Raw genomic sequence first — 24596 nt, 5'->3', positions numbered from 1 at the left:
CACGCAGAGGTATATTTTATATAGGTACGCTCGGTACTTCTATAATCCTTTTCAATTTAATCCTCGAATGAAAACAATCTTCCCTTGCGGCACCTCCCGAGGTCTTTTTACGTTTTATACCCTTTTTACCACCACCACCACCACCACCACCACTACCGCCGCTGCCCCCCGCCAACGTATACCGGCAACTACCCTCCATTCCGCCTTCCTTTTTAAACCCCCCCTCCCCCCCTACATATATGCCATACTACTCTATACTCCGGTATTTTTCTCTCTTTCGTTGCCGTCAGATTTCTCTCTTTTTCCCTTTTTATCTTTTTTATCTTTTTTTTTTTTTTTTTAACTTCATCTTTCCCCTCCCCTCCCCCATCCCTCTCTTTCTCGCCCTCTCTCACTCACTCCACGCCGCGGTTTCTTTTCTATCATTTTTCTCCCTTGCAATTCCCGCGCCTCTCCACCCCTTATACCATCCAGCGGCTAGTCTTCGAGTCTCGGTGTTGCGGCCGCCGCGCCGCGCTTTTCCACCACTTTATCCCTCGAGCGTTCTATAAACCCTGTACACCTATACAGTGACGATTATGATTACGACGACGACGACGATGTCTGTGCGCTCTGTGCTTTGGCTAAACTCAAATTTGTTGGCCATGTCCCAGTTTCGAGTTTAACTTAACTCGTAAAATATCCGCCTTCGTGCTTCCTGCAGTATAATACATTGACACGCGTGCACAAACCCAAACACCCACACACACACGCGCGAATTATTATTTATATCACACCGTGTATCATGCTATTGTGTTTCTACGTATCGCACGCCTTATACGTAGATCTATGAATTATTATTTATTGTACCTGTTTTCTCGTCGTCCTCTATATAGGTACACACGTGATATGGAAAGGTGGATATCCTGCACACGCTCGTAATACGCTGAGGCCCACGTTTGTCCTCGTTATTATACGCAGCCCCCAGACTGGCGAGATAATAAAACCCCGTTGATACCTACTGATAAATCGGTCGTCTATCTCTTTTGCCTCGGTCGTAAAATTTTTCATTTTCTTTTTTCATAACAATCTCTCTATCGTATACATACATAATATGCATACTTGGAATATTTTCACGGAGGCACGCTTCGTCTATTGCCAATTCATGTATCACACACGTACGTATACTCGTACCTGTTTTCTCTCTTCGTTCAATATGCACATTCTTCATTTCTGATCGAACAACAGCTCGTACTATTTGAGTTGTCGCTAATTTATGTATACAGAATATATAGATATTCCGAATAATTGCAGAATTCGTAGAGGAGTTAGTAACGTTATATATATTTATATATATTTATATATATATTTACACGCACACCTGTATTTCGGTGTTTAGTCATGTACGTGTTTCAATTCAATAGAGCGCCCGTAACAATAGTTAATATTGCACTCGAACCTTGAACATCGTAAAATTACTAATTCCACGGCTGCCAGCTTGCGAACGGATTAAATATCGTTTGATTCAATCGTATAATGTGTCGATATATGTACGTATATACCTTTGCTATAATACGTGCAATAGCATGTACATACATACATACATGTATCCAGCACCGAACATGTCTAATACGATGTATTAAAAATATGTCCAAAGCTCAATTAGATTTCAGGCGCAGATTGCGCGCAATGTGTATATGGATATCAGTTGTGCACACGTACCACATACATGTATACCTACACACCTACATACCTACGCGCATGCATATATTTGTATTCAAGGCGCTCTGCAGGCAGGACCGCTGACCAATTATATAAAATCCATCGTTCTCTCGTCCCTCGTCGGTCCTTTTTGCTCGAGCAGCCGTCCTCCCCCTCCCCCCCTATCCTCCATCCAACCCTTCCACCCCTTCCACCATCATTTACCCTTCCCTTCCCTTCCCTCCTCTGCCCATCCACCTTCGCATCCGTATGTATGGTACCTACACGCCCTCTCTCTATATATATATATATATATATACCTATAACGACCGTCTCTACCCGCTACCTGTCTCATTCTCTCTTTCTCCTCTCGTTCTCTTTATTTGGCTGTGTTGTATCTCTCCTTCAATTTTTCTTTTTTCGTTTTTTTTTATTTATTTATTTTTTTTTTCTTTTTCTATTCCGCGTCCCCCACCCACCAACACATTCTCGCTCTTCTCTTCTTTTCTCTTCTCTTTTCCCTCGCTCGCTCAAACCCGTGACGCGTAGTCGCGTTCTTTTATTTGGTCCTCCGCGGGCGTCGGAGCCCCTTTACCACCACCACCACCACCACCAGCACCACCGGGGGTGGTCCGTGCAGGGTGGAGTTACGGGCGATGACATCGATTTTTTTACCCCCCCGCTAATCTCAGTGTTGCGTTCCTGCGTGAAAACTCCCCGCCGCGCTATTTCCTCTTGTATATCCGCGGCCGATCCTCTCTCAACTGACCATGGTCAGTGTGCAGTGTGCGGAAATGTTTACATATACATTTATGTATACATAAATATGTGCAATTTATGGATACATACGTAAAATACAGTAACCAGGTCATTTCGTGGAAACGTAGGGTTAATACGTCTAAACTTGTGCAATTCGGTTTACATTTTTACCGAAATCCGCCTGCACGTCGGCAATCGATAGTGCATCTTATTACGGATTGATACGATGTACGATTCGTGATGTAAAATTTTTTCTTATTTCGTACTTTGTTTATTTTTTTTTTTTTATTAGAACTTGTTTCGTCGTATACCTGCAGTCTGTGTAACTATAATAACGGGCATCGTAATGATCGATCGTGTTTTAATCAAGATCGTCGTCACGCGTGTTCGGTATAATCAAGATTAGAGAAATGAGTAGTAGCTATCGCGTCAAATGAGGAAGGGATTAGGGAATACTTTTACAACTTGGAAATTTAGATAAACATCGATTTATTTTTTTCAGAGTAACGTACGATTTTTGCCAGAGATAGGGTACATGATTTTTTTTTCATCCACAGTAACCTGCACAGTCTTGTGTGTGAGATATACGTATATACTGAAATTTTTGAACGTAGAATTTTTTTTTCATAAGCTGTGGCATGATTCCAGATGAATAAGTGTAAAATAATACGGATATATAAAAATAATTGCATCGGTTTTAACGCTTACATTGGTATCGATGAATATTTTAAACAGTACATTGCTAATTTATTGAAAAAGTTACGCAGCAGTATTTAATTCTGCACCATGAGAGTATTTTAATTATATTATAATGAAAAAGAAACTCATACAAGGAATATAATACATTGTATTTTCGTTTGAGCCTGTATTTCCTGTTTAATTGAATATTTTATTCGAAAATACGTGTTACACGACGTATAAAATATATTAATGAAATGTATGTGGATAGGTTGAAACGCCTTTTGTATAAATTAATGTGAATTTGATTGCAGACGGAGATTGCAAAGCGGTTAAACGCGATAATTGCCCAAGTCCTTCCGTTCCTGGCACAAGAGGTGAGTCTCGTACTTTCTTCCGATTGATAAAAACGTTTTACAATCAAATTGAGATAACAACACGATAATGATAGCACGGGTTACAGCACCAACAGCAAGTGGCCAACGCCGTTGAACGGGCAAAACAAGTTACGATGACCGAGCTCAACGCCATTATTGGGGTAAGTTTATACGCGTATACGCGTAGCACGTATGCACACCTCTACAGTTACGTACACATGTCGTCGGGGACACTATCCAACCGTTGTTGTAACTTGATGAAAGTTTATCAAAGTCTTATTGCTCCCTAGCGTTATTTCACCCACACATGTACTTTCTCGAAATACCTTGTGTTTTGTGTCGCTGTTATTATAACACAAATGTGGTGTAACATCATATTTTACGGATTTCTGTAACTTTTATAGCTCCTCTCCGTGGCGGCTTAACTTTTCTTCATTCACGTTTCGTTATGCTTTATTGTCTTGTATACTGAATTTCTTCAAATTAAATACACCCGTATACGTACGTGTATTTTTGCAATTTTCCCGTCAATAAAGTTTAATTTTTTTGCTCTAGTCGCCTGAAAGTTGCAGCGTCGGTTTTGTCAGAATCGAATTCACGTACATACGCTTGATTGTTTGATCTAACACGGCTTTTTACTGTGTATAAATAAGTTTAACCTACTTAATGCATAACCCTTTGTTTCCATCGATAATTAATGTACTACATCAATTGTGTATTAATATGTATACTTTCTTTCTCGGTCTATTTCAGCAACAACATCAGCAAGGATTACAGCAATTATTGGTGAGTCCTCGTGAGCGAATCCTTTTTCTTATGTACGTTATATATAGTAATTTGTTTACTTGCGTATTCGCGGCCATTATTACGTGGTTCAAAAATTCATCTTTTTAATTCCTGTAATTATAATAAGATCTTGGAAAGATGTGGAGAAAGGGGAAAAAAGTACAAAATTATCCCACCTTATATCACGGATCGTTATTCAAAAGGTTACAATATCTGCAAATTGGATTACTGAAAAGTACGTACAGGTAATACGAGTGTGCATTGAATTTCCTTTCACATTATTTCTCTTCTCCGTTACGATCTGCACTTACATACACGCATGCAGTATCGCATTTAGCTGCGTTAACCGGGTTGCAAGTGTTTTAGAATTTTCCTTAACGACGGTACAGGGTTGACGTCTCAAATTTTCGTTGAAATGAAAGTTTGTAACAGGCGAATTCTCGTGCGTGGCGGTCTGATTGTATAAGTAATTTAATTTCCGTCAAGCATCGGCACTTGGCCGATAGGATGGTACAAAGTAGAAGATAGAGGCAGATATAACTATACACCGTTGGGTTAGCAGGTACTAAAGTAACGAAGAACAGAGGCGAAACAATCCCTTGGAAAATTCAATGAAATGATTAAAGGAATCATCGCTGAGTATGCTAACAATTAGAATGTGGCGAATATTATACCTTCGTTATGTTATACATGTACAACTTGACGTGTTATAACCATAACCAAATACAAATTACTCTACGTGTAAAAAAAAAAAAAATTATTTTTGCATCACGTTGGTAAATATTATCGTTTTTATTCTATCTCTTGCAAAAAATATTGAAATTTTTCTAATCAATCCCGAGAAAAAATCGAGGGTAATAAATATGTGTAAAGGATAAGTGAACGAAAAGAAAAAAAAGGTAATATTCATAGGTGTAAATTAACGTAGAGGTCGTACGCTTTGTTTGTTATTCAGCAACAGATTCACGCTCAGCAGCTGACCCACGGGGCGGTCGTGGGTGGATTGCCCCCTGCGGGTTTACTGGGGTTCGCGGGGGCAGCGGCGGCGGCTGGGGGTGTCCCACCCCACCTGGCACCACCCCCGCATCCCGGTGCAGCGGCGGCCGCAGCTGCCCAGGCACAGGCCCTCCTCAAGCCGGCTGATCTTCAGCACAGAAACGCCGCTGAGACACCCGAGGACCGGAAACCGATTCCAATACCGGACGAACGGTTGAGACGATCGGTTTCCCCGGGTGAAAAATTTCGCAGCCGAACGCCAGACATCGAGAGCGGCGAACCGAAACGGAGGAAAGAGGAAAAACTCAGCCACGTAAGTTACGATTTACCGAATCGAATGGTTATTTATTTATTTATGTTTGTTTTTTTTTTTTTGTATTTGTATTTGTACAATGTGGTTTCTACGTAAAATAGAAGAGATCTTATGTATTACGACGAATTCGATGTTACGTGATGTGTGAAAGAAGATTGAAGTTGATAATCGTATTGCAGTATGTGTAAGAGTAGGGCGGGCAAAGTGGATCTATTTAAGGAAATAACGTTACGGGTTGAGATTTTAATCGTTGAATCTTCCGATGTGAATCAAAAAACGAAGACGAGCTTTTACCGCAAAGTTGAAAAATTACGGGCAAAGTGGGCCACCGTCGAAAATTGTTCAAGATTATAAATTCGTTTATTCACTTGTGTCGGAAGGTTTTTAACATCAAATTAACTATATTTTCCTAATTCTAGTCAAATGTAGTTAATTTCACGTTAAAATTCTCCTGGTGCAAGTTAAACAAATAATTTGGTAATATTTGTTTGTTTTTCGCAAAAATTGGACAAATTTTCAGGCAGGCACGTTTTCCCCGGTGGGAACTGCTTTGCCCGCCTTCCCCCCATGTGTATGAATAAAAGAGAAAAAAAAATAAATAAATAAATAAATAAATAAAAAATTGCAAACGACGAAGGAGAAGTTAAAATTGGACGGTTTTAAAAAATATACCTATTGTATACAATGTGCTCGTTATCGTTCGTCGTTACGAAGAGGGGTGCGGGCGGTTTCGTGACGTACCCTAACCGACCGACCAACATGTCCGTAGAACCGTCGCTGCATCAGCGTTGAATTTTCAGAGTTAACACTGACCAACCGGAAGTTGGCAATTGTTTAACCACCGGCAACGATGCACGGTCGTTTCGTCGATGCAACAAACAAAAGCCCCGGGTTGTGCACGGCGTTGTCTGATGCATGTGTCGCGTTGTACGTTATGCCTAGGTATGCGTATAAAACTATGCGTACGCTTTGAAACAAGGGGCGGGGGGTTGAACATAGTTCGAAACTCGTTTCTCGTTAAATTCAAGTATGCATGAAAGGAAACAGATAACATTTCTTTTGCAAAAAGGACGGAGGTAAAAAAGATGATACAACGAATGCGCCATAAAATAAACAAAATTCTTGGACGTTTACATGTATATGTATATTTTTCTACCTTTTTCGCAATACCCTCGCGCGTACTTTTACCGTGAATACAGCAGCTCTCGCTGCCACCAGGATTCGTCCAGCTTACCATCCTCTTCCGCAACACGCCTTTACCGTCTCGTCACCAAGAGTAACGGACAAAGTGTATGTAATAATTAAAACATCGCGTGTAGGTGGAGAATCGCGCTCGCAGCCCGGGATTAAATTGGATTACTTTTACGATTACTGGTTCGTTTATTCATTTACTTATTTATTTATCTATTTATATATTCATATTTCCTCGACTCGGTGTTATTTTTACCGTATAACTCTACAGTGTCTTCTCAATATCCTTATCTATATTATATACAGTAAGTACGGATGTAATGGCTGAGGCGTTTGTTTTATAAAATTGCATAATAATGCCGAAACGACGAATTATCATGAAAAGATATGAAGATTTGAATAATTATTTTACTTACCGGTTTGTGAAAATATTTAAAATCAATTTACGGTCAAGTCGTGCTCGTGATATTCCGAAAAACCTTTTATGCTGATTTCTTGCGTCAGAAGTACATATTTGCAAACGTGAACTGTAAATTAGATAATAATCATGTATAAGTGTGTTTACTCAGCATGTACGTTTCGTATATAACCGACCTTTCAACCTTCTCGTCTTTTCTTTTCAATCACGTATTATCCGTGTCCTCTACGGTTGAATTCTAGACAGCAGCGTATCGTGTCTTTTCTCCAAGTCCTCGAGCTAAGGTTTAGGTATATAGCTATACAGCTATAAAGGTATATAGGTATATAGGTATATATGTATATATGTATTTTATATGTATATATGACCCGGGCTGGAAGATCGTCTGTAATCGAGTTAGGCTCACGATCAGTTAGACACGTGTGGTTGTTTTATCTTTGTATATGCCAGACACGCGTCGGCGACTTCGTGGGATCTGGAGATGTACTTTTATTTTATTTGTTTATTTTTTATTTTTTTTCCTCCTTCCCCGACTCTTCAGTTTTGATCGCTGATTTTTTTTTTTCTTCGGTTTTTTCTCTTGGCAATTATTTATATACACGTACAGATTTCGCTGAGCAAATTAAGCTCGGAAGATAAAACTTAACATCGCGCCGAGATGGGAAATCGTTGGGAATCGATTATTTTCGTAGTAAAAGATTATGCGTGTAAATTGAGATTGAAATTTTTATTTTTTTTTCTTACCTAACGTCAACAATCCAAGAAAGAACGAGACTAACCGGAATATGTAGAAAGAAAACCCGCAACGGCGAAGATAAACGATATTCTCTGACCTTTTATCGCGATATGATATTTTATATCCGTACGCTGTAATTGGCAAACTCACTCGGTGAGAAAGACGAGGCGACGGAATTAACCCCTATAGGTACACAAGGTGTGTAGTAGTTCCGGTTCACTGGTTTCATAGAGAACTGTTCGAACAGAGCTTACGATTAAACCGGGAAATCCAGGTTAGAGGAAATGAGTTCTCTCGTGTCCCGCACGTTGATCTTGAAGCGGTAGTGAACAACCCCTTTTCCGGCGGCCATGGACTCGGAGGCTATACATGTACATAACGGAGGGTTGGAGGAAGAACGAAACAAGGGAAAAGGTACGAAACGCGGTGGACATTTCTTATTTCGACCTCCGGTGGATTATAAGGTACGTCCGTACAGTGTAAGCTCTGGCATTAATCAGTCGGGAGACGTCTCGCAAGCTCAAAGCTCTCGAGATGCACGTGACAAAGCGCAAGGTGAAAGATGAAAGGCGGTACATTCGCGCAGCTTCTTCTCAAGTTGCATCGTGAAGTCCGGTAGCGGATACGGTGCTTCGATAATAACGTGAAAACGTTGTAACAACAACGTCGTCGCTCCGCACGCTCGATTTCGTAACTTATTTTTAATTGACCCTCAGGTTACAAGAGAATCGTCGCGTTTCGCCTGCGTGTACGGCGTTAAAACGCGTTTTTCCAAAGCCATGATTTTCTTTCCAACCCTGAAGCAGCACGTTTTTTTTTTTTTTTTTTTATAAAAACGGCTGCAGCGCCGAGTGGGTTGGCTATATTCCTGGATACTGTGCTGGGGAGGAGGATAGGTCGGTTGAATTTTTCATCTGACCACGTCAAACCAATTAAAGCGGACCACCGCCGTGCCACCACCTCCACCTCCTCGCCGGCTTTCGGCCTCTCGGTCCTCACCACTCCCTTTTCTCTCTCTCTCTCTCTCTCTCTCTCCTCTCTCGCGTCTCTTTTTACTCTTTTATTTCCTCTTTTTTCCCCCGTTCTCTCTCTCTCTCTCTCTTTCTCTCTCTTTCTCTCTCTCTGCATTTCCTCCGACGAACGGTTCCGCCCTCCCCTCCCTTCTCGCCGTCCAACCTTCTCTCCCAACTCGTTGGATTTTTTCGCGTCACGAGGCGGTGTAATTTATTTGGCCGAGCTTCGCGGGGGCGGACTGGTGGAGGCTGGATGGGTAGATGGGTGGGTTGTACTCCAGGATTCAGAAATGGGATGAGGCAAAGAGAGAGAGAGAAAGAGTGCCAGGGGAGAGAATAGTGCTCGGGAATGGTTTGAGTTTATTTTCCCCGACCTACCACCTATCCACCCACCTACCTACCGCTCGTCACTGTCCATCGATGCTCCGCGTTCATCATCCGTTGCAGCTACAGAAATGCGTGCTTGCGTGTGTGTTTATAATGCGCGATGTTTTGTATCGAAATGTCTGATTTTTTTTGACATGGACAAATTTCTCAGCTGAAACGAGCCTTGAAGCGTTTTTCACATATGCTTAATGTAGTGTTGACACAATATTTGCGATGATTTCGTTCGACGGGTTATCTCGTCTTTGTCGATATCGCAATATTTTTCTTTACTCAAGCACACTGTGTTTTGACGGCAAATAAACTTACTTTTTTTCAAGAAATTTTAAATCGCGAAAGATTGAATTGTTTCGAAGCAGTATAAGAGGATTAAAGAAAAATGCGGAAAGTTTGCTTATTTAAAAATGGTCGAGGAAGCGAAATAAGAAGAAATGTGGAAAAGAAACGTGTTTATACCTAACGAGATCGAGGTAAAAAAGGGAAAGAGGAACGGAGAGAGCGAAATTTGGCAAAGAGCTGGTGAGATAGATTCATCCATAATATACCTCCAGTTACCGGCCGAAATTCAACGTTTAATTCAAACTTCAGAATAAAATGACAGCGAAAAGTTAATGGAGAAAATAACATGAAAATCGGATCGAAACCAGGTGAGAATAATCACATCTATAATCGTCGTTTCAACAGAAAAATATACACAGGGAAAGTTAGTATTTGAAAACTTTGAACAGCATGGAAAAATCGGAAAAACAAAAAAACAAGAAATAATAATAATTGATTTGCAAACTTGGTCGTGATGATACATTCAGCCAGTGATTATACCGGAGATTCAAATCAAGATGCAGGTTACCGGTGAGAAGCTCGTTTCGTAACAATTACCGCGTTTGAGATCTTGCGAAGCGGTGATAGAGTAGAGAAGAGATAGTAAGAGATAGATGGATAGATAGATAGAGGGAGGGAGAAAGATGAGGGAGCGAAAAAGGAGAGAATAAAAACGCCCCGTTGATCGAACAAACCTGTATTTATATAAGCACTGTGGGATTAAAAAGTACGCCCCCCCCCCCCCCCCCCCCACCCCGCCTTATGTACAGATGATCGATATTTTTGTTGGCGTTTTGCTGTATACGTGTGTGCGTTATACATAGTTGTGCTATATGTATATGCATATGTATACATGGGCATATATACCACCAGTCTTCTTATAACGGCCGTGTACGCTACTTGTACAATTCTATATTTTTGAACAACTCGATAAAAATGACGCCGTCGAGTGTGCAGTGACTCTGGTGGTGGTTGTGCATAAGCCAGCGGTCGATTCGCGTTATTCGCGTTCTAGATTAGATAAGTAAGATAAAACGCGGTTATACGCGAGTTAGATAGAACCGTGCAGGGCGACAAATCGATAGGCGTTTTCGCGTTTATTTCTATTTTTCTTTTCTCCTTTTTACCACTTTTTTCGTACTACTATACCTTTTCCCCAAGAGCTTGTATACTTCGCGGCGAAATATTGCGTTCGGAATAATTTCGCCTTCGTAGGAATGAATTTGTAAAGTTGCGTCTTGTATTGTTCGTATTTTGCCGTGTGTTATAATACGTACATAGTTTAAGCCCCGTTTATATCCACATTTTGCACCAAACTCGCACGTTGTCACGATTGTCTTTCACGCATTTTGAATCTTTCGCTTTTACTTCGCCCCGACGCGACAATCGACAATGCTTGCCAATTTATTTATAATTTTATACCAGCCTCGCTGTCATTACTTATTGTCTCGTTCTTTCTGAAAGCCGAGTGTGCACCACATCATTTTAGACGCGTGTCAACTAGGTATGCTTAAAGATTCACAATCTTCTTCCCTCGTTATAAGGATATTCACGGGGCTGTAGATGAACGCGCTTTTGCACACTAACAATAATTAAACCTCTTGTCGATCGGTTAGTCAGAGTCGTCTATTTGCTTTCTAAATTAGTCGAAACCCTTCTGTTTTTAATAATTGAATTATATACTCATGTTCGAAACTTATGTACGCTGGTTCGAAAAATGATTAGCTATAAGATGAAAAGGATATTTCTTTTTATTCCGTTGTTAGGGAGGTGAAAAAAGTTTTTACGTTCAGTATACATAATTATTTTATAAAGTATAGGTTCCGCTCCTCATCGGTGGATCGCGATGGGTCATCAGCCGGAGTATTACAATAATTCCACTTTATCTCCGCTGATACGTATGTGTGAAAATTGAACCGTTTACGTGGCTCAATCTGTTTTTACTGATACTTTTAATTATCAAATTGATAATCACATGCTCCAGATTGTATGCGCGTGATTCGGTGTAACTTTGTTGCGGTTTATCGAAGCGTAATTTACAATTTGAATCAATTGTGGCGCTTCATTTCGCATTCGCCTTACATGTGATACGCGTAATACTTGCATGATTAGTTATCAGTACTATATGAATATCATGGTAGTCGATTTCGGGACACCCGCGATAAAGTTTATCTGCTTTTATCTACAGCTGTGCTGGCGATACTTGATTGGCGACTTAAGGAAACGACCGGATATAATGCAATGTCAATGCTTCGCTAACCGAACGGATGATTGCGGTGGAAAATAATTTTCTACTTCCTGTTGATCTACGCAGACGTGAGAATTCGAGGAACGAATAAAAACTAATGCGACGAAAAAAGAGAGAAACGCTCAAACCGTATGTAATTGTTTGATTACTTCGTACGTTATTGGTATCCAGTTAAATGATCATCGGTTAAAGATACGTCGCGTCGGACCGCGTGCAATGTTGTTTCGTCAAAATTATATCGAAACGTTCGGATTAAAGCAACACAAGTTTATCAAGAATAGTTAAACAGTCAAACTTTACCGATCGAGTAAAATATCACTTATTTTTACTGTTATCAAGGCCTACGCAGAACTGTTGTGAAAATGTCGCAGTCGGTGAAATTCTTGACAATAATTGTAGTGCTGAACAAAAGTATCAAAAACCTTTTTTGTCTCATGCGAATATGATGGTAGTAATGATGAGAATAAATTATGTGTCATTATGTTGTTGCGTAAAATGACACTTTTTTTTTCTTTGGAAAGATGTGTCCGAAATTGTACGTAGAATTGCGCTTACTGCGGTAATTTCACATCGGTGATCGCACCGACACCGGTGATAGTGAAAATAGGCGACCTTTAACTCGGTCGGTAAAAACTGACTATATCATCCCCTTAATCGTCTGAATTCCCTCTTCTTTGCACCTCTCGCGAGCGATTAACAAAATTTAAATCGCTCGATTAGTATAGGGGAATTCTGGAAAAGCTGATTAAGTATACCATTCTCTGGGTATTGCATTTCCTATATGTAGAATCAATTAATCTTTATCATGAAAGCAAATTCCACAGCGTCCGCGGTTAAATTTTCGCATGCCGCGGTATATATATAAATATAAATATATTGTTTGGAATATGAACACGCGGTTCGAGTATGAGGCACCTATACACGTATAATATAAGTACACGATCAATTCCTTGGATTCTCACCGTCGGTTCGAGAAACAGTACGTACAACTTATATATATACACCCACCCACCCGAAGCAAATAATACCTGCCGTCGCCTTCGTCCGTCGCGTTCTAGTCGCGATAGCCGAACTCGGTGTGCACATACGTGTACTATAAATTCACGTGTGTACGTATAGAGACATAGAGAGACAGAGAGACGGAAAGTCGTACCGAATAAATACTGCGCGCGGGTGTTTGTCGCTTGTATTGCGCCTGTGCTTGGGGCATACCTATGCACACGGTGTGCCGTAGGTGTAAGTAGGAAAATCTCCAAGTCCGCAAACTGCATGTGAAAGATGCGCGATCGGAAACGCCTACAGCCGCCACTGTATCTCTCTAGGAGAGCGGCGACGAATCGGGAACCGTCCACAGAGGAAATACGGAATGGGGCTACCCGTAACCCACCCTTGCAAGTGTATCCGACGGGGGTTCGTGTGATGACAAAACATTCGCTCTGAGCTCCCGCGGGCTCAGCTCGACGCCGGAGAGAGGGAGGGAGAGAGAGGGAGAGGCTCGGGGGCGGAAAACGTTGCCGAGGGGTCGGGGGTGTGGGCGAGGCGAGGCGGAGGTTTATATCCATCATTTTGTATTTCTCGCAGACATAAAAATCTATACCATCCCAGAGCATCCAAACCCTGCCATCGGTCCTCCTCCTCCACCTCCTCCACCTCCCACCTCTCGAAACCCGCCCCCGCGCCTCCGCCAGCACCCTTCTCGGGACAGGGGCGCAAATATCGTATTTATTGTATGACGGCGCGGCGCGTATCGCGTCGTATATCACGAAACGACAGTGTGTTTTTTCCCCCACCCTGGAAATTTTTTATTTTTTTTTTCTTCATTTCTATACGTAATTTCATGTTCTGTATTTTATTTATTTATTTTTTTTTTTTTTTATTTTTTTTCTTTCTTTTTCTTCCCTTCTCTTCTTCAAACCTTTTCCCGGCTTTTTATTTCGTTATTTTTTTTTCTATCCTGTTTCTTTTTTTCGTACCCATTTCATCGCTTCGTTTTGCGTTTATTTTGTGCCTTACCTTCCGTCGGCGTCGCTCGATTTGAAAAATATACCATCGACGCTTCGGGGTTGGGTTGGGTTGGTTTGGTGATGCTGCTGCTGCTACTGCCGGGGAGAATCTAGATTGGAAGAGATAGGAACGAGGACGTCGCTTGACGGTTTCGAGATAGCTATACTATACACCGGGTCTTCTCGCTTCCCGGCAGGATTGTGGGGACAACATGGCAGCCGCCGGGTGTGCAAAGCGAGAGCTCTGTATATCCTGGATGCGAGCTATCCGAGAGTAAATAACGTCGCGGAATCGTTTCTATTCTTCATTTAGATATTCCAACGCGCCTCGGAGGGGGCGATAAATGATTTCTAGGTACCGACGCCTTCTTATTCTTATTCGGCTAACCGCCCCACTCCCCGCCTGGGTCTTGCTAATTATTGTTCTATGCCCATCGATCGCTGTGATAATTTTCTTTCCGTCGAATTATTTAACGAGCATACGTACGTTCAATTTTACTAGGTATCTTATCTTAACTGCTTACACACGTTTTTACCGATTGTTGAATATAACGATTGTTCACAGTATATATATATATATACGCGCGTTTTATAAATACTGGTACGTTGTGTGTGTATATTATCATGGTGGAGAAAATCTAAAAGATAAGCTCGTTGTTACACCCTTGTATAATTTTAATGAGAAAACCAGCAGATATATATATATAAGTCTACTGTTTAGAGAAAGAGAGAGAGGGAGAGTTTTCACGTTGAAATTTTTTTTCAGAGTCAAGGTTTTTTGCACGGCGGTGGTTAGACTTCGTCTGAGAATAAAAGTTTTCGGCGTCTGGCGAGTCAAAAAAACAAAATTAATACCGATCTTCTTTCTTTTTTACCGGCATGGCGGAATTGAGGGGAGATGCAGCGTCTTTTTGTTCCATATATATCTGCACAAATATGTAAATTGGCGAGTTTTTTTTTTTTTTTTTTATCGTTCTTTCTTTTCCTCGGTTAAACTTTTCGCGGAATAAAACACCCGTTATCTTTTCTTTTGCCTGTCATTTTCGAGCATTTTTACATGTCACACCGTCGGACATCGCCGGTGTGGTAATTTGATTTATATCGTCTCCTTGTTGAATCAAATATCCTTGATTGAAATTTGTTTGCAATAACATGTTTCAGATGATAATCCATTGCGTTATTCGTGGTATTTGGGTACCTAGATACAGCCTCCACTGCTACGAGTCGTAGTTCGATTGTTTGAAACTTCTAAGCTAGCGACGTGCACTCGATTCCGTAATGTCGTCGCCTTAAACGCGGAGATGTATAAGGAGGGCGGCTGCGTGATGCCGGAAGCTATATAACTCGAGGCGTTTTGTATTTACTACGGCTCTATGTTTCCTGAAAGTACCTATACGCATGGCTGAGAATTACAAGCGATTTTCATCGATGTATAAAGCTGTTTTTCCAATGTCTTATCGTCTTCGAAATGTTAACAACGTCGTTGAAAATATTATTAGACAGATCGAAAATTGTATTAAAAAATTTTGCAACACCATTCGGAATTCCCAAATATGAATCAACTTCAACTTCTAGGCTTTAAAACTCGACTTTTCGTTCGTAAATAAACACCTCGAAACTTGAAGGTAAGCTAACCAAACGCGAGTGCGCTAAAAAAGCTCGTGCGGTTAATTCGTTCGCAATTATGTTGTAATTGTTTTTGTCACGATTTAATTTTCACCAACCACGTTGGTATATTTCACTCAGCGTATGGATATACCAACCCGATCCCATAAAGTGAAGCAAACTGCGTCAGATTTCACAAACTGATACATTTGTGTATAATATGTTGTTGTTTTTTTTATCTGTAAAACGCTTTGTGTAATTTAATTTAATTTTTTTTTTTATTTTTTCTTTCCTACTCGTCGTTTCTTCTGGGCGGTAAAAAAGTACGGAAATCCTTAGGGGGTGAAAATATCACGTATTTCGTAATACACGTAATACGTGTGCAGTGTACATCTGATATGGAAGAAGTTTCTACACTGCATAGTAAAACGGGGATTCGGTTACGAAGTGTCTCCTCTAACTCTTTGGAAAGAGTTTTTTTCCACATTATATATATATATATGACGACAACATCGAACAGGCGTGGCGTTCGACAATATCCCAGCTAACGATAAAAAGTGGCAGCAGTATCCACAGGATTCAGATAACGTGCACGGTTTTCTCCGTTTATACGTGTACCCATAGGTGTTTATATATCCTTACCCTAAATTTCTCTTCCTAATCTATATCGCAATTGATTTATGAATCTTGTGCAGTTTGGTATTACGCCAGAGTTAAAATCACGCGGTGAAACGCAATCTAGTTGCGAATTATTCACACATACATAATTACACGTAACGATCATATTCGCGTGGAGCACAATTTTCAGCCAATTAAAGTACGTTTCTTTCAACGTTCAATTATTTGTTGTGTTCTGTTCGCCGAGTGCTTCGACGTGGATTTCTTTCGTATCATAATTTCGACAAACAGGATATAACGAGGCTCATGTTTGCGGATACACGTAGGTATTGTACACGGGCGGATATATAAGGTCAGTTCAGCGGTCTGCACGAAAGTTAGAGCGCGGAGGGTATAATGGCGCACATCTACTTTTGATCGATGCTTCTGCCCGGGAATAAATTGGTCGATTCCCTTTGATTGGTTCGCCGTGAAACAATACCAAATCCCTTGTAAATCCGGAGCTTTTATATATATACATATACATATACACACACATATATATATATATATATATACATATATATATACACGCGTGCACGCCCACCCAACTTTTCCGACCAGCGATTCTCTCCACCTCGTTCACGAAATTATTATACGAGGAATGGAAACACAAATGAATCGTTTATTTCGACGATTTTGTTTGCGTGACACAGTTGGCCACGGTTCGCATTACGCGGGCGACGCATTCGAGCCCGAGAGAAGAACGAGCCTACAATGAGGAAGAAGAGAAATAAGAGAAAAAGAAGCCGTCGGGTGGGTAAGAGGATAAAAAACAAAAACATAAGATGAAGAAAAGAAGAAGAAACGAGGGAAAAAAACGAGGAGGGAAGAAAAAAAGAATCAGAGGGTTCTTGAGGGAAGGTTAGACCGGCGTATAGCTGTGGGCGAGAGAGGCGACAGTGGCGGGATGGGGAGGGAGAAGGAGAGGGAGCGGGTGTGGGTGGCCAAATAATAGAGCTGCCCTTAATACCGGCGTCTGCCGGAACATCGGGGTGGTTCGAGGGAGTAAGACCGCGGGGTTGGGGAAATGAAATAGAAGGGATGATAACATTTGTATCATATTTAACGGTGGGACGAGCAGGTTAAGGGGTGGAAGACAACCCCACACCCCGTCTCCGGCTTCCACACCCTCCCCACCCTATCCCCTTCGGCAATGCTACTGAAATCAATACTACCACAGGTTTGTGTTTACGTAAGTTGCCGATATAAATTTATTATCTTCGGGCTTGTCGCTGGGCGAATCGTGGTTTTCTGCACCCTCTGCACCCTTCGTCGTAGTCTTATTAACCCTTCGAGTACAACACTGTTTCGATTTTACTACCATATTACCTGGATTTTTTTTCAAATTCTTACCCAATATATATTGAAAAAATTTTAAATTACAATTTTTTCACGAAATCTTTTTCGATGATTTAACATTTCTCAAGTGGCATTTGAACTACCGGGATTGAGTATATAATTTTTTAGGAATGTCTTGGAATTTTTTCGTGCTGATGGAACGAGTCGTTTCTAAAACGGTAGATCGTGAAAAAAGTACAGGGTCTCACAGACCCACGGTGTGTACTCGGTGATCGAAAAAAATAGATGTGTACTCGAAGGTTTCATAAAACCTTCCTCATTCGGAAGAATTGCTACTACTGCGGGGGAGTAATTGATGTGTGATGTACGTAAATGTAGGTACTTGTTTCGGTTAGTCGGATTCACAAACGCGTTATCGTCAACGATAATTTGATGCCCGAGTGTCGTCGTCGTAAAACAGTTGATACTGATTTTAAGCTTTTTGCACTTATACACAGGGTTTCGTGCACATTAACACGGACGGACAAACTTTGAACGTCGATGTCGACTTCTCGTCGTTTCTCCCATTCCCTGATTTCACCTTTTACAAATTCTTCAGGCTTAACGCGTTTTAATTCAATTATACACAAGTTCAAAGAACCGGGTTTGTTCGGTAACTGCCAGACTTGACGCCCTTGTATCAATCCCCTTTATGGTAGGTTTGAAAATGAATATCACTCGATTTATTCGTATCGGGATAATGTGTCCGTTTGACATTAATATTCTTTGATTATAGATAATATCTTCAATACACGTAGGATACGTCTCGTTTGAAAGACACGGTAGTCTCGAATATTAATATCATATCATTATTAATAATTTCTATCCTAATTCCAGTTCGTTACCACTTTTACTTTTTTAATTTAAAAATGTGCTGAAAAGATACTTCGATTAACGAGAGGTGTTCGCCTTGAAATCACTATTGAACAAGCCCGCGTCCCCCGTGAAATAATCGTGAGAATTGTTCAAGGCTTATAATCCGAGGAAAATTTAATTACCGAGTGATTCGCGAATGTACGTGTACCTGTAATCGAGTCTCTATATTCCTATTGGCGCTATAAAATCTAATGCAATTCAGATATTGTTTAGTATAGACTTCTGACAACTTACCTTACGAATCGATGTAGAAAACTCAGGATCAATATATTATGTAATTAGAGAAATTTTTCTCAAGCTAGTCAAGCGACCCCAAAGAGCGCGAAAGCTCCAACTTGGCGAAGCCGTGGCTTATATGCATATATACGTATTATATATATATGTATACCGTTTATATATATATAAATATATATATATGGTGGGTAATGCGAGGCGCTGCATTTTGTACTTTATTCCGTGTACATGCAATGCGGCGAACAGTGAACACGCGTGGTATACGTGGACGGATATATACGTGTGGGTATACTTTGTACTCTGCGCGCCATTATCCGTATATTCATATATATATGTGTATATGTATACACAATGCACATGTACTCTTTACTTCGTACTCTGTACTTTGCCAGACCACGGTAGCGTGAATTTCCAGCAAAGAGCGTGGCGATATGCATTTGCATTTTCTATTGCTGCACTGCTCTGCACTATCCCCTCAGGCAACCCCCCCCGCCCTCCCACGGCTACACACCCCATGCTCAATCCCACCGCCCCGCGATTTATACCTATAGTTACCTACAGGTGTTTGATTGCTTTTACACGGAAAGAAAAAGAAACGTCATTTGCGAACGAGAGATAAGCGCTGGTACATAGACCTCCCGCATTTATATATATATATATATATATGTAGATTTAATCATACATATGTATATAGCTTAGGTATAATTATGTATACATGTAAAATTCGTTTACTCCAATGCAATTAATTTCATAAAATTTATTCACCTCTGCAATCGATGATAAATTATACAATAGTAATTGTTTCTACATCCGGATCACCGTTGTTTGTTATCGTAGTTTGGTTTTTTAATCTAATTTTAAATAATTGTTCAACTGCCGTAAATAGCTAATGAAAATCCTTAGTTTATATATTCACGTTATTCAAACTTCTCGATGCATCTCGATCCACTTGTCGGGTAGATCATTTTCACTTGTTCAATCTAATACACAATCTTGCGATAAAAAGGTTCTCTTCGTTAATTAGCTCGTATTTTTAATTTCTATACCCGATATCTTTCTTGAAATTAGACTCGTAGTTTTTGCAATTTCTTGATCGAAGTCTCCGGGTTAACTGAAATTAATCGACATCCAGTGTTTGGATGTATTCAAACTAACAGCGAACCTTTTCTTTCATATAAATTCAACGATCATCAGTATACAAGAAATTCGCGCAAACTATTAAACTCCCATTTTTGTTCCAATCAGTCGAAGTGCAGTAGATAAAAAATAACTCGATGATGACTGATCGTACATCAATATCCATCAATGTTGCCGAATATTAATTCTCGCTTTTACATATGTAAAAAGTGGTACTCGTTAGAATTTTTGTCATTTTGCATACTATAATATTCGTGTCTGTATGTATACTTCGGGTTAAGTGATCGCAGCTTCGTGAGCCAATGACGATTGACTGTAATAGTATAACTCTTTCTGTGACCGGACGTACACGAGCTAGCGTTGTTTTATTCATACCATATGCTCATAGATACATATCCGTGCCTACAAGTGAAGTCCACTCCCGGTTATATCTCTTCTCCTCGTTGTAGTTATGACCTCTTCTTTGCCTCCGCGACGAAGGCAATTACGCACGTACATACATATACGTATGTACATATATGTACGTACGTTTGCCAACCAAGAATAAGGAAAAGAAACAGATGAAACCAAGCCTTTCACCCATAAACTTCGGGAAGAAACTTGGAATGACCTGAGTTTAATGTTCTCTTCCGAAATCTAAGGTTTTTTTTTTTTTCAATTTCATTTTATTTTATTTTATTAAAAATTCATTTTTATTTGTTGCAGGAAAGCGATGGTGAAAAGAGTGACCAAGATCTTGTCGTGGACGTAGCGAACGAGGTACGTGTAATTTTTTTTCATCCCAGTATTACGCCCGCGAGTAAATTTAGTTCATTTACATCGTTATTTACGAAAATTTATACGCGACTTATATCGCTTCTGCAGCCTGCGAAGATCTGTCTAATATATTAATTTTATGCCTCGTTGAATGAAAGGAGCCTGGCTCGCCTCATGCCAACGGCGATCACGCAGATCCACGCGAGAACGGCACTCTTGAGAAACTTGGGGCCCCGGGCCCCGGCGGGGGGCCGTCTTCCGGGACCGCCTCCGTCAAGGACAGACCTCCGTCAAGGAGCGGTAGCTCTTCGGCGCGGAGCACTCCCTCTCTGAAAAGTAAAGATGTAAGATCTTGCGGAGAGCAAGTTCAAATTGGTTTCATTCATTTTCTATTTCATTCTGTCCAATTGACGTGTATTTTGACTGTAACGTCAATATATATACGTATATTTGTGTTTGACTTACAGCAATTGAATATTTCGTTCTTTTTCGATATTCAGTTTACCTTACGACGGTGTTCGGCTGAAGCACCAAACGTCGCATATCATGAATTGTTTTTTTTTTTTTTTTCTTAATTTATTAATCTTTACCACTTACAGACATCATTTATTTTCGTATACATGTATTCGTTCCTTCCTAACGCCTTTCAAGGAACGAAGGTATGATAAGTGTTTCATTGAACATTTAAATTCGAACTTGGTCTACCACTTTACCATACCTTTAGGTAGTTTTGATCGATTTATTTGCTCCCACCCGTCTTTCTGTTGTTCTTGAACTCGATTATTTATACCGCATACGCCGTTATCCATTATACAGTAGTAATAACAATAACATCAAGAATAATAGTATTATAACATATTATAATAATACTCAATGTGTTTCGAAAAAGCCAATGTACCAGGTATCTCAACATCGTTGGCCCTTTAGTTTGCTTTGCTCGCTCGACCGTCGAGGTCCGTACTCCGGTATGAGTAATTTTTTTTTAAATTCATATCGGTGATCGACTCGTTCGATGTTATTGAATTTTTCTCAAACACTTTCTTCTCTTTTGCCCCGTGTCAAAACAGATCGACAAGCCGGGCACACCTGGGGCAGGAGCGAGGGGATCTCGCAGCTGTACCCCAACTATGGGGGGCATTCCTGGGCCACTGGGCCCACGGGGTTATCATCCCCCATCATCGCAGCAGCAAACCCCACCTCAGGGCTATCAGGGCTTGCCCTCCCGCGGCAATGAGCCACCCCAATCTCCTTCATCTTACAACAACTTGCCTTACGCACGACCACCAATGGCAAGTTCATACATCTTACTGTAACGTTGTGTAATATAATGCCAAACGTCGTTTGCCAGATGATCCGGATCTGTAGAGAGAAATTATTATCTCACTAAAAATCCTCGTTTGTCTGTATCTAATTGACCTCTTCTCATCAATTCAAATGCATCGAATTAGTACAGTTATCTGCCAATGTACTTGTCATACCCATGTCATTTGATCAGACATAAGAAAATCTCTTTGGAATTCATAATTCAACGGTATACTGAATTCACCGTGAAATTCGAAATCCGAATTGTTGTGTCCACGACTCAGGATTGTTTATCTCTCGTAGTATTCGCTTTTTTTTTTCTTACAACCGATAAGCCTTACGAAAAGTTTATAGTCATGATGGCATTTCGCAGATGCCTTTCGGTATATAATGTGTTCATACTTCTAAAGATTAGCAAATCTGTAATTTTTCGAACACCAATACATACCATTAATTCGAAAATATCTGTCGATGAGAAAGAAACCTTAGCGAATATTTAACGATAATTTATTGTTATGTTTTCAGCTCGGATTTGACGGTCACGTTAGAATACCTGCTACTAATGGATTGAGTAACGTTCCTGGTGGTAAACCGTGAGTACAGGACGGAACAATTGTTGAATACGATTAAATCACTGAATATTAATATGGAAAAGTGTGTTATCGTAATATGTATTTTTTTATTATTTTTTTTTTTATTCTCCATTTACAGCGCATATTCTTTTCACATGAACGGAGAGGGTCAACTTCAGCCTGTACCTTTTCCAGCGGATGCATTGATCGGACCTGGAATACCAAGGCATGCGAGGCAAATCAACACTCTAACCCACGGTGAAGTTGTTTGTGCTGTGACAATATCAAACCCTACTAAATATGTCTATACCGGTGGAAAAGGTTGCGTGAAAGTTTGGGACATTGGACAAGGCGGTAGCGGTAGTGTGAAACCTGTATCACAACTTGATTGTCTACAACGAGACAATTATATTCGCTCTGTCAAACTTTTACCTGACGGACGGACACTCATCGTCGGCGGTGAAGCGAGCCAGCTTAGCATTTGGGACTTAGCTAGTCCTACTCCACGTATTAAAGCAGAGCTCACTTCGTCGGCACCAGCGTGTTATGCCCTGGCGATATCTCCCGATTCTAAGGTCTGCTTCAGTTGTTGCAGCGACGGGAATATCGCAGTTTGGGATCTTCACAATCAGACTTTGGTCAGGCAGTTTCAAGGGCACACGGACGGTGCTTCTTGTATCGATATATCGACCGATGGTACTAAACTTTGGACTGGGGGGCTGGACAACACCGTCAGGTCCTGGGACTTGAGGGAAGGAAGACAGTTGCAGCAGCATGACTTTACGTCGCAAATATTTTCCTTGGGTTATTGTCCGACTGGCGAGTGGCTCGCCGTTGGAATGGAAAATTCAAATGTTGAAGTACTTCATGCAACAAAGCCTGACAAGTATCAGCTTCACCTTCACGAATCTTGCGTACTGTCGTTGCGGTTCGCCTCATGTGGAAAATGGTTTGTTTCGACTGGGAAGGATAATCTGCTGAACGCGTGGCGTACACCTTACGGAGCATCTATATTCCAAGTGAGTTTTCTAATGATTGTGGTTTCACGTATTATTTTAACAATAATTACCACTCATTTTTGTAGTCGAAGGAGTCTTCGTCCGTTCTGAGCTGTGACATATCCACAGATGACAAATACATCGTGACTGGTTCCGGCGACAAAAAGGCAACGGTATATGAAGTGATGTACTAAACTTTGTGCTACTTGTATATTTTCAATAACAATATGAAAATAATCGTAATCTTAATGATAATAATAATAATATTGAAACAAAAAAGAAACGAAACATTTTCCTAGATCTCATAAGATTTTTATAGTAATCATCATTCGTTACAAAACCATTGTACAATAGCTTTGTACTTCAAGAGAAGTAACGGTACAAGGATGACACAAACTTCACTACGCAGATGAAAAACTCTTGAACAATTTCTGCCTTGTGTTTGTATAAATGTGTTAATAAGTACATACCCCTAATGATAAGTGTCGTGTGAATGACTAAGCATACAATAGTGAGAGATAGTTGATTAAGGTATTGTTGCGAAGAATAAGTATTAATGCTAAAGGTATTACATTACCTACTAGGTATTTTATTATCCGAAGCATAAGTAGGTGTGAAACTCTGTACAGAATGTACATGTTAGTTGTATTTGGTGCGATGTATAGGCTTATAAGACTTAATTACTACGCTGTAAAGTGACAAAAAATCCACAAAAACAAAAAAAAACTATTTCTCTACTTTAGCTAGATGGGAAGGGTTTGGATTGAGACAAGGTGAGATTTTTTTCAGGAAACTGGTGCATTGTTGTACATATTACTTTTCCCGAAAGAAATTTTGCTTTGGCTCGGGTAAATTCCTTTCTTAATAAAAATTACAAATCATAACATAAGTGTCGTTTTACCTATAAATAGTGCAATGAACGGTATACATATAATTCTATTTATTATCACTAATAGCATCCCAGCTCTAGTGGCAATGTACGTTCTCATAAACTTAGTACGCCTCCTTCTACCCATACCTAGCAATAATACGTGATAAATAATAGCGCAACAATTTTCTTTATCGTTACAACAATCACAACAACAAACTTCGAGTTTCAGTGTTAAATAAAGTCATTCAAATGCGGAAAAGTCTGGTGATTTACCTACTTGCGGTAAAAAAAATAAAAAGATGAAGGTTATCATGTAAACGTATCGAAATAAATCTAATGTATAAATA

General features: G+C 40.3%; 1 protein-coding gene across 15 annotated transcripts in view; it reads left to right on the top strand.

Annotated features, from left to right (window-relative positions):
• Positions 1–24596, top strand: part of LOC107222399 (protein groucho) — a 57300-nt gene extending 32704 nt beyond the window's left edge. For 11 of the 15 annotated variants that reach the window (XM_046742901.1, XM_046742897.1, XM_046742898.1 and 8 more), the window contains 10 exons: positions 3432–3494; positions 3569–3655; positions 4248–4280; positions 5236–5589; positions 20456–20509; positions 20665–20850; positions 21574–21795; positions 22334–22401; positions 22520–23399; positions 23465–24596. In XM_046742901.1, coding sequence (XP_046598857.1) covers positions 3432–3494; positions 3569–3655; positions 4248–4280; positions 5236–5589; positions 20456–20509; positions 20665–20850; positions 21574–21795; positions 22334–22401; positions 22520–23399; positions 23465–23572 — 2055 coding nt within the window. In that variant the 3' untranslated portion in view covers positions 23573–24596. The remainder of the gene's footprint in view (positions 1–3431; positions 3495–3568; positions 3656–4247; positions 4281–5235; positions 5590–20455; positions 20510–20664; positions 20851–21573; positions 21796–22333; positions 22402–22519; positions 23400–23464) is intronic. The other 4 variants (XM_046742905.1, XM_046742903.1, XM_015661757.2 and 1 more) reach the window with 2 other exon arrangements.

This window comes from Neodiprion lecontei, chromosome 6 (assembly GCF_021901455.1).
Source record: "Neodiprion lecontei isolate iyNeoLeco1 chromosome 6, iyNeoLeco1.1, whole genome shotgun sequence".
Taxonomy (NCBI): Eukaryota; Metazoa; Arthropoda; class Insecta; order Hymenoptera; family Diprionidae; genus Neodiprion; species Neodiprion lecontei.
The sequence above is the reverse complement of the archived record's forward strand: the minus strand, read 5'-3'. Positions and strand labels throughout refer to the sequence as shown.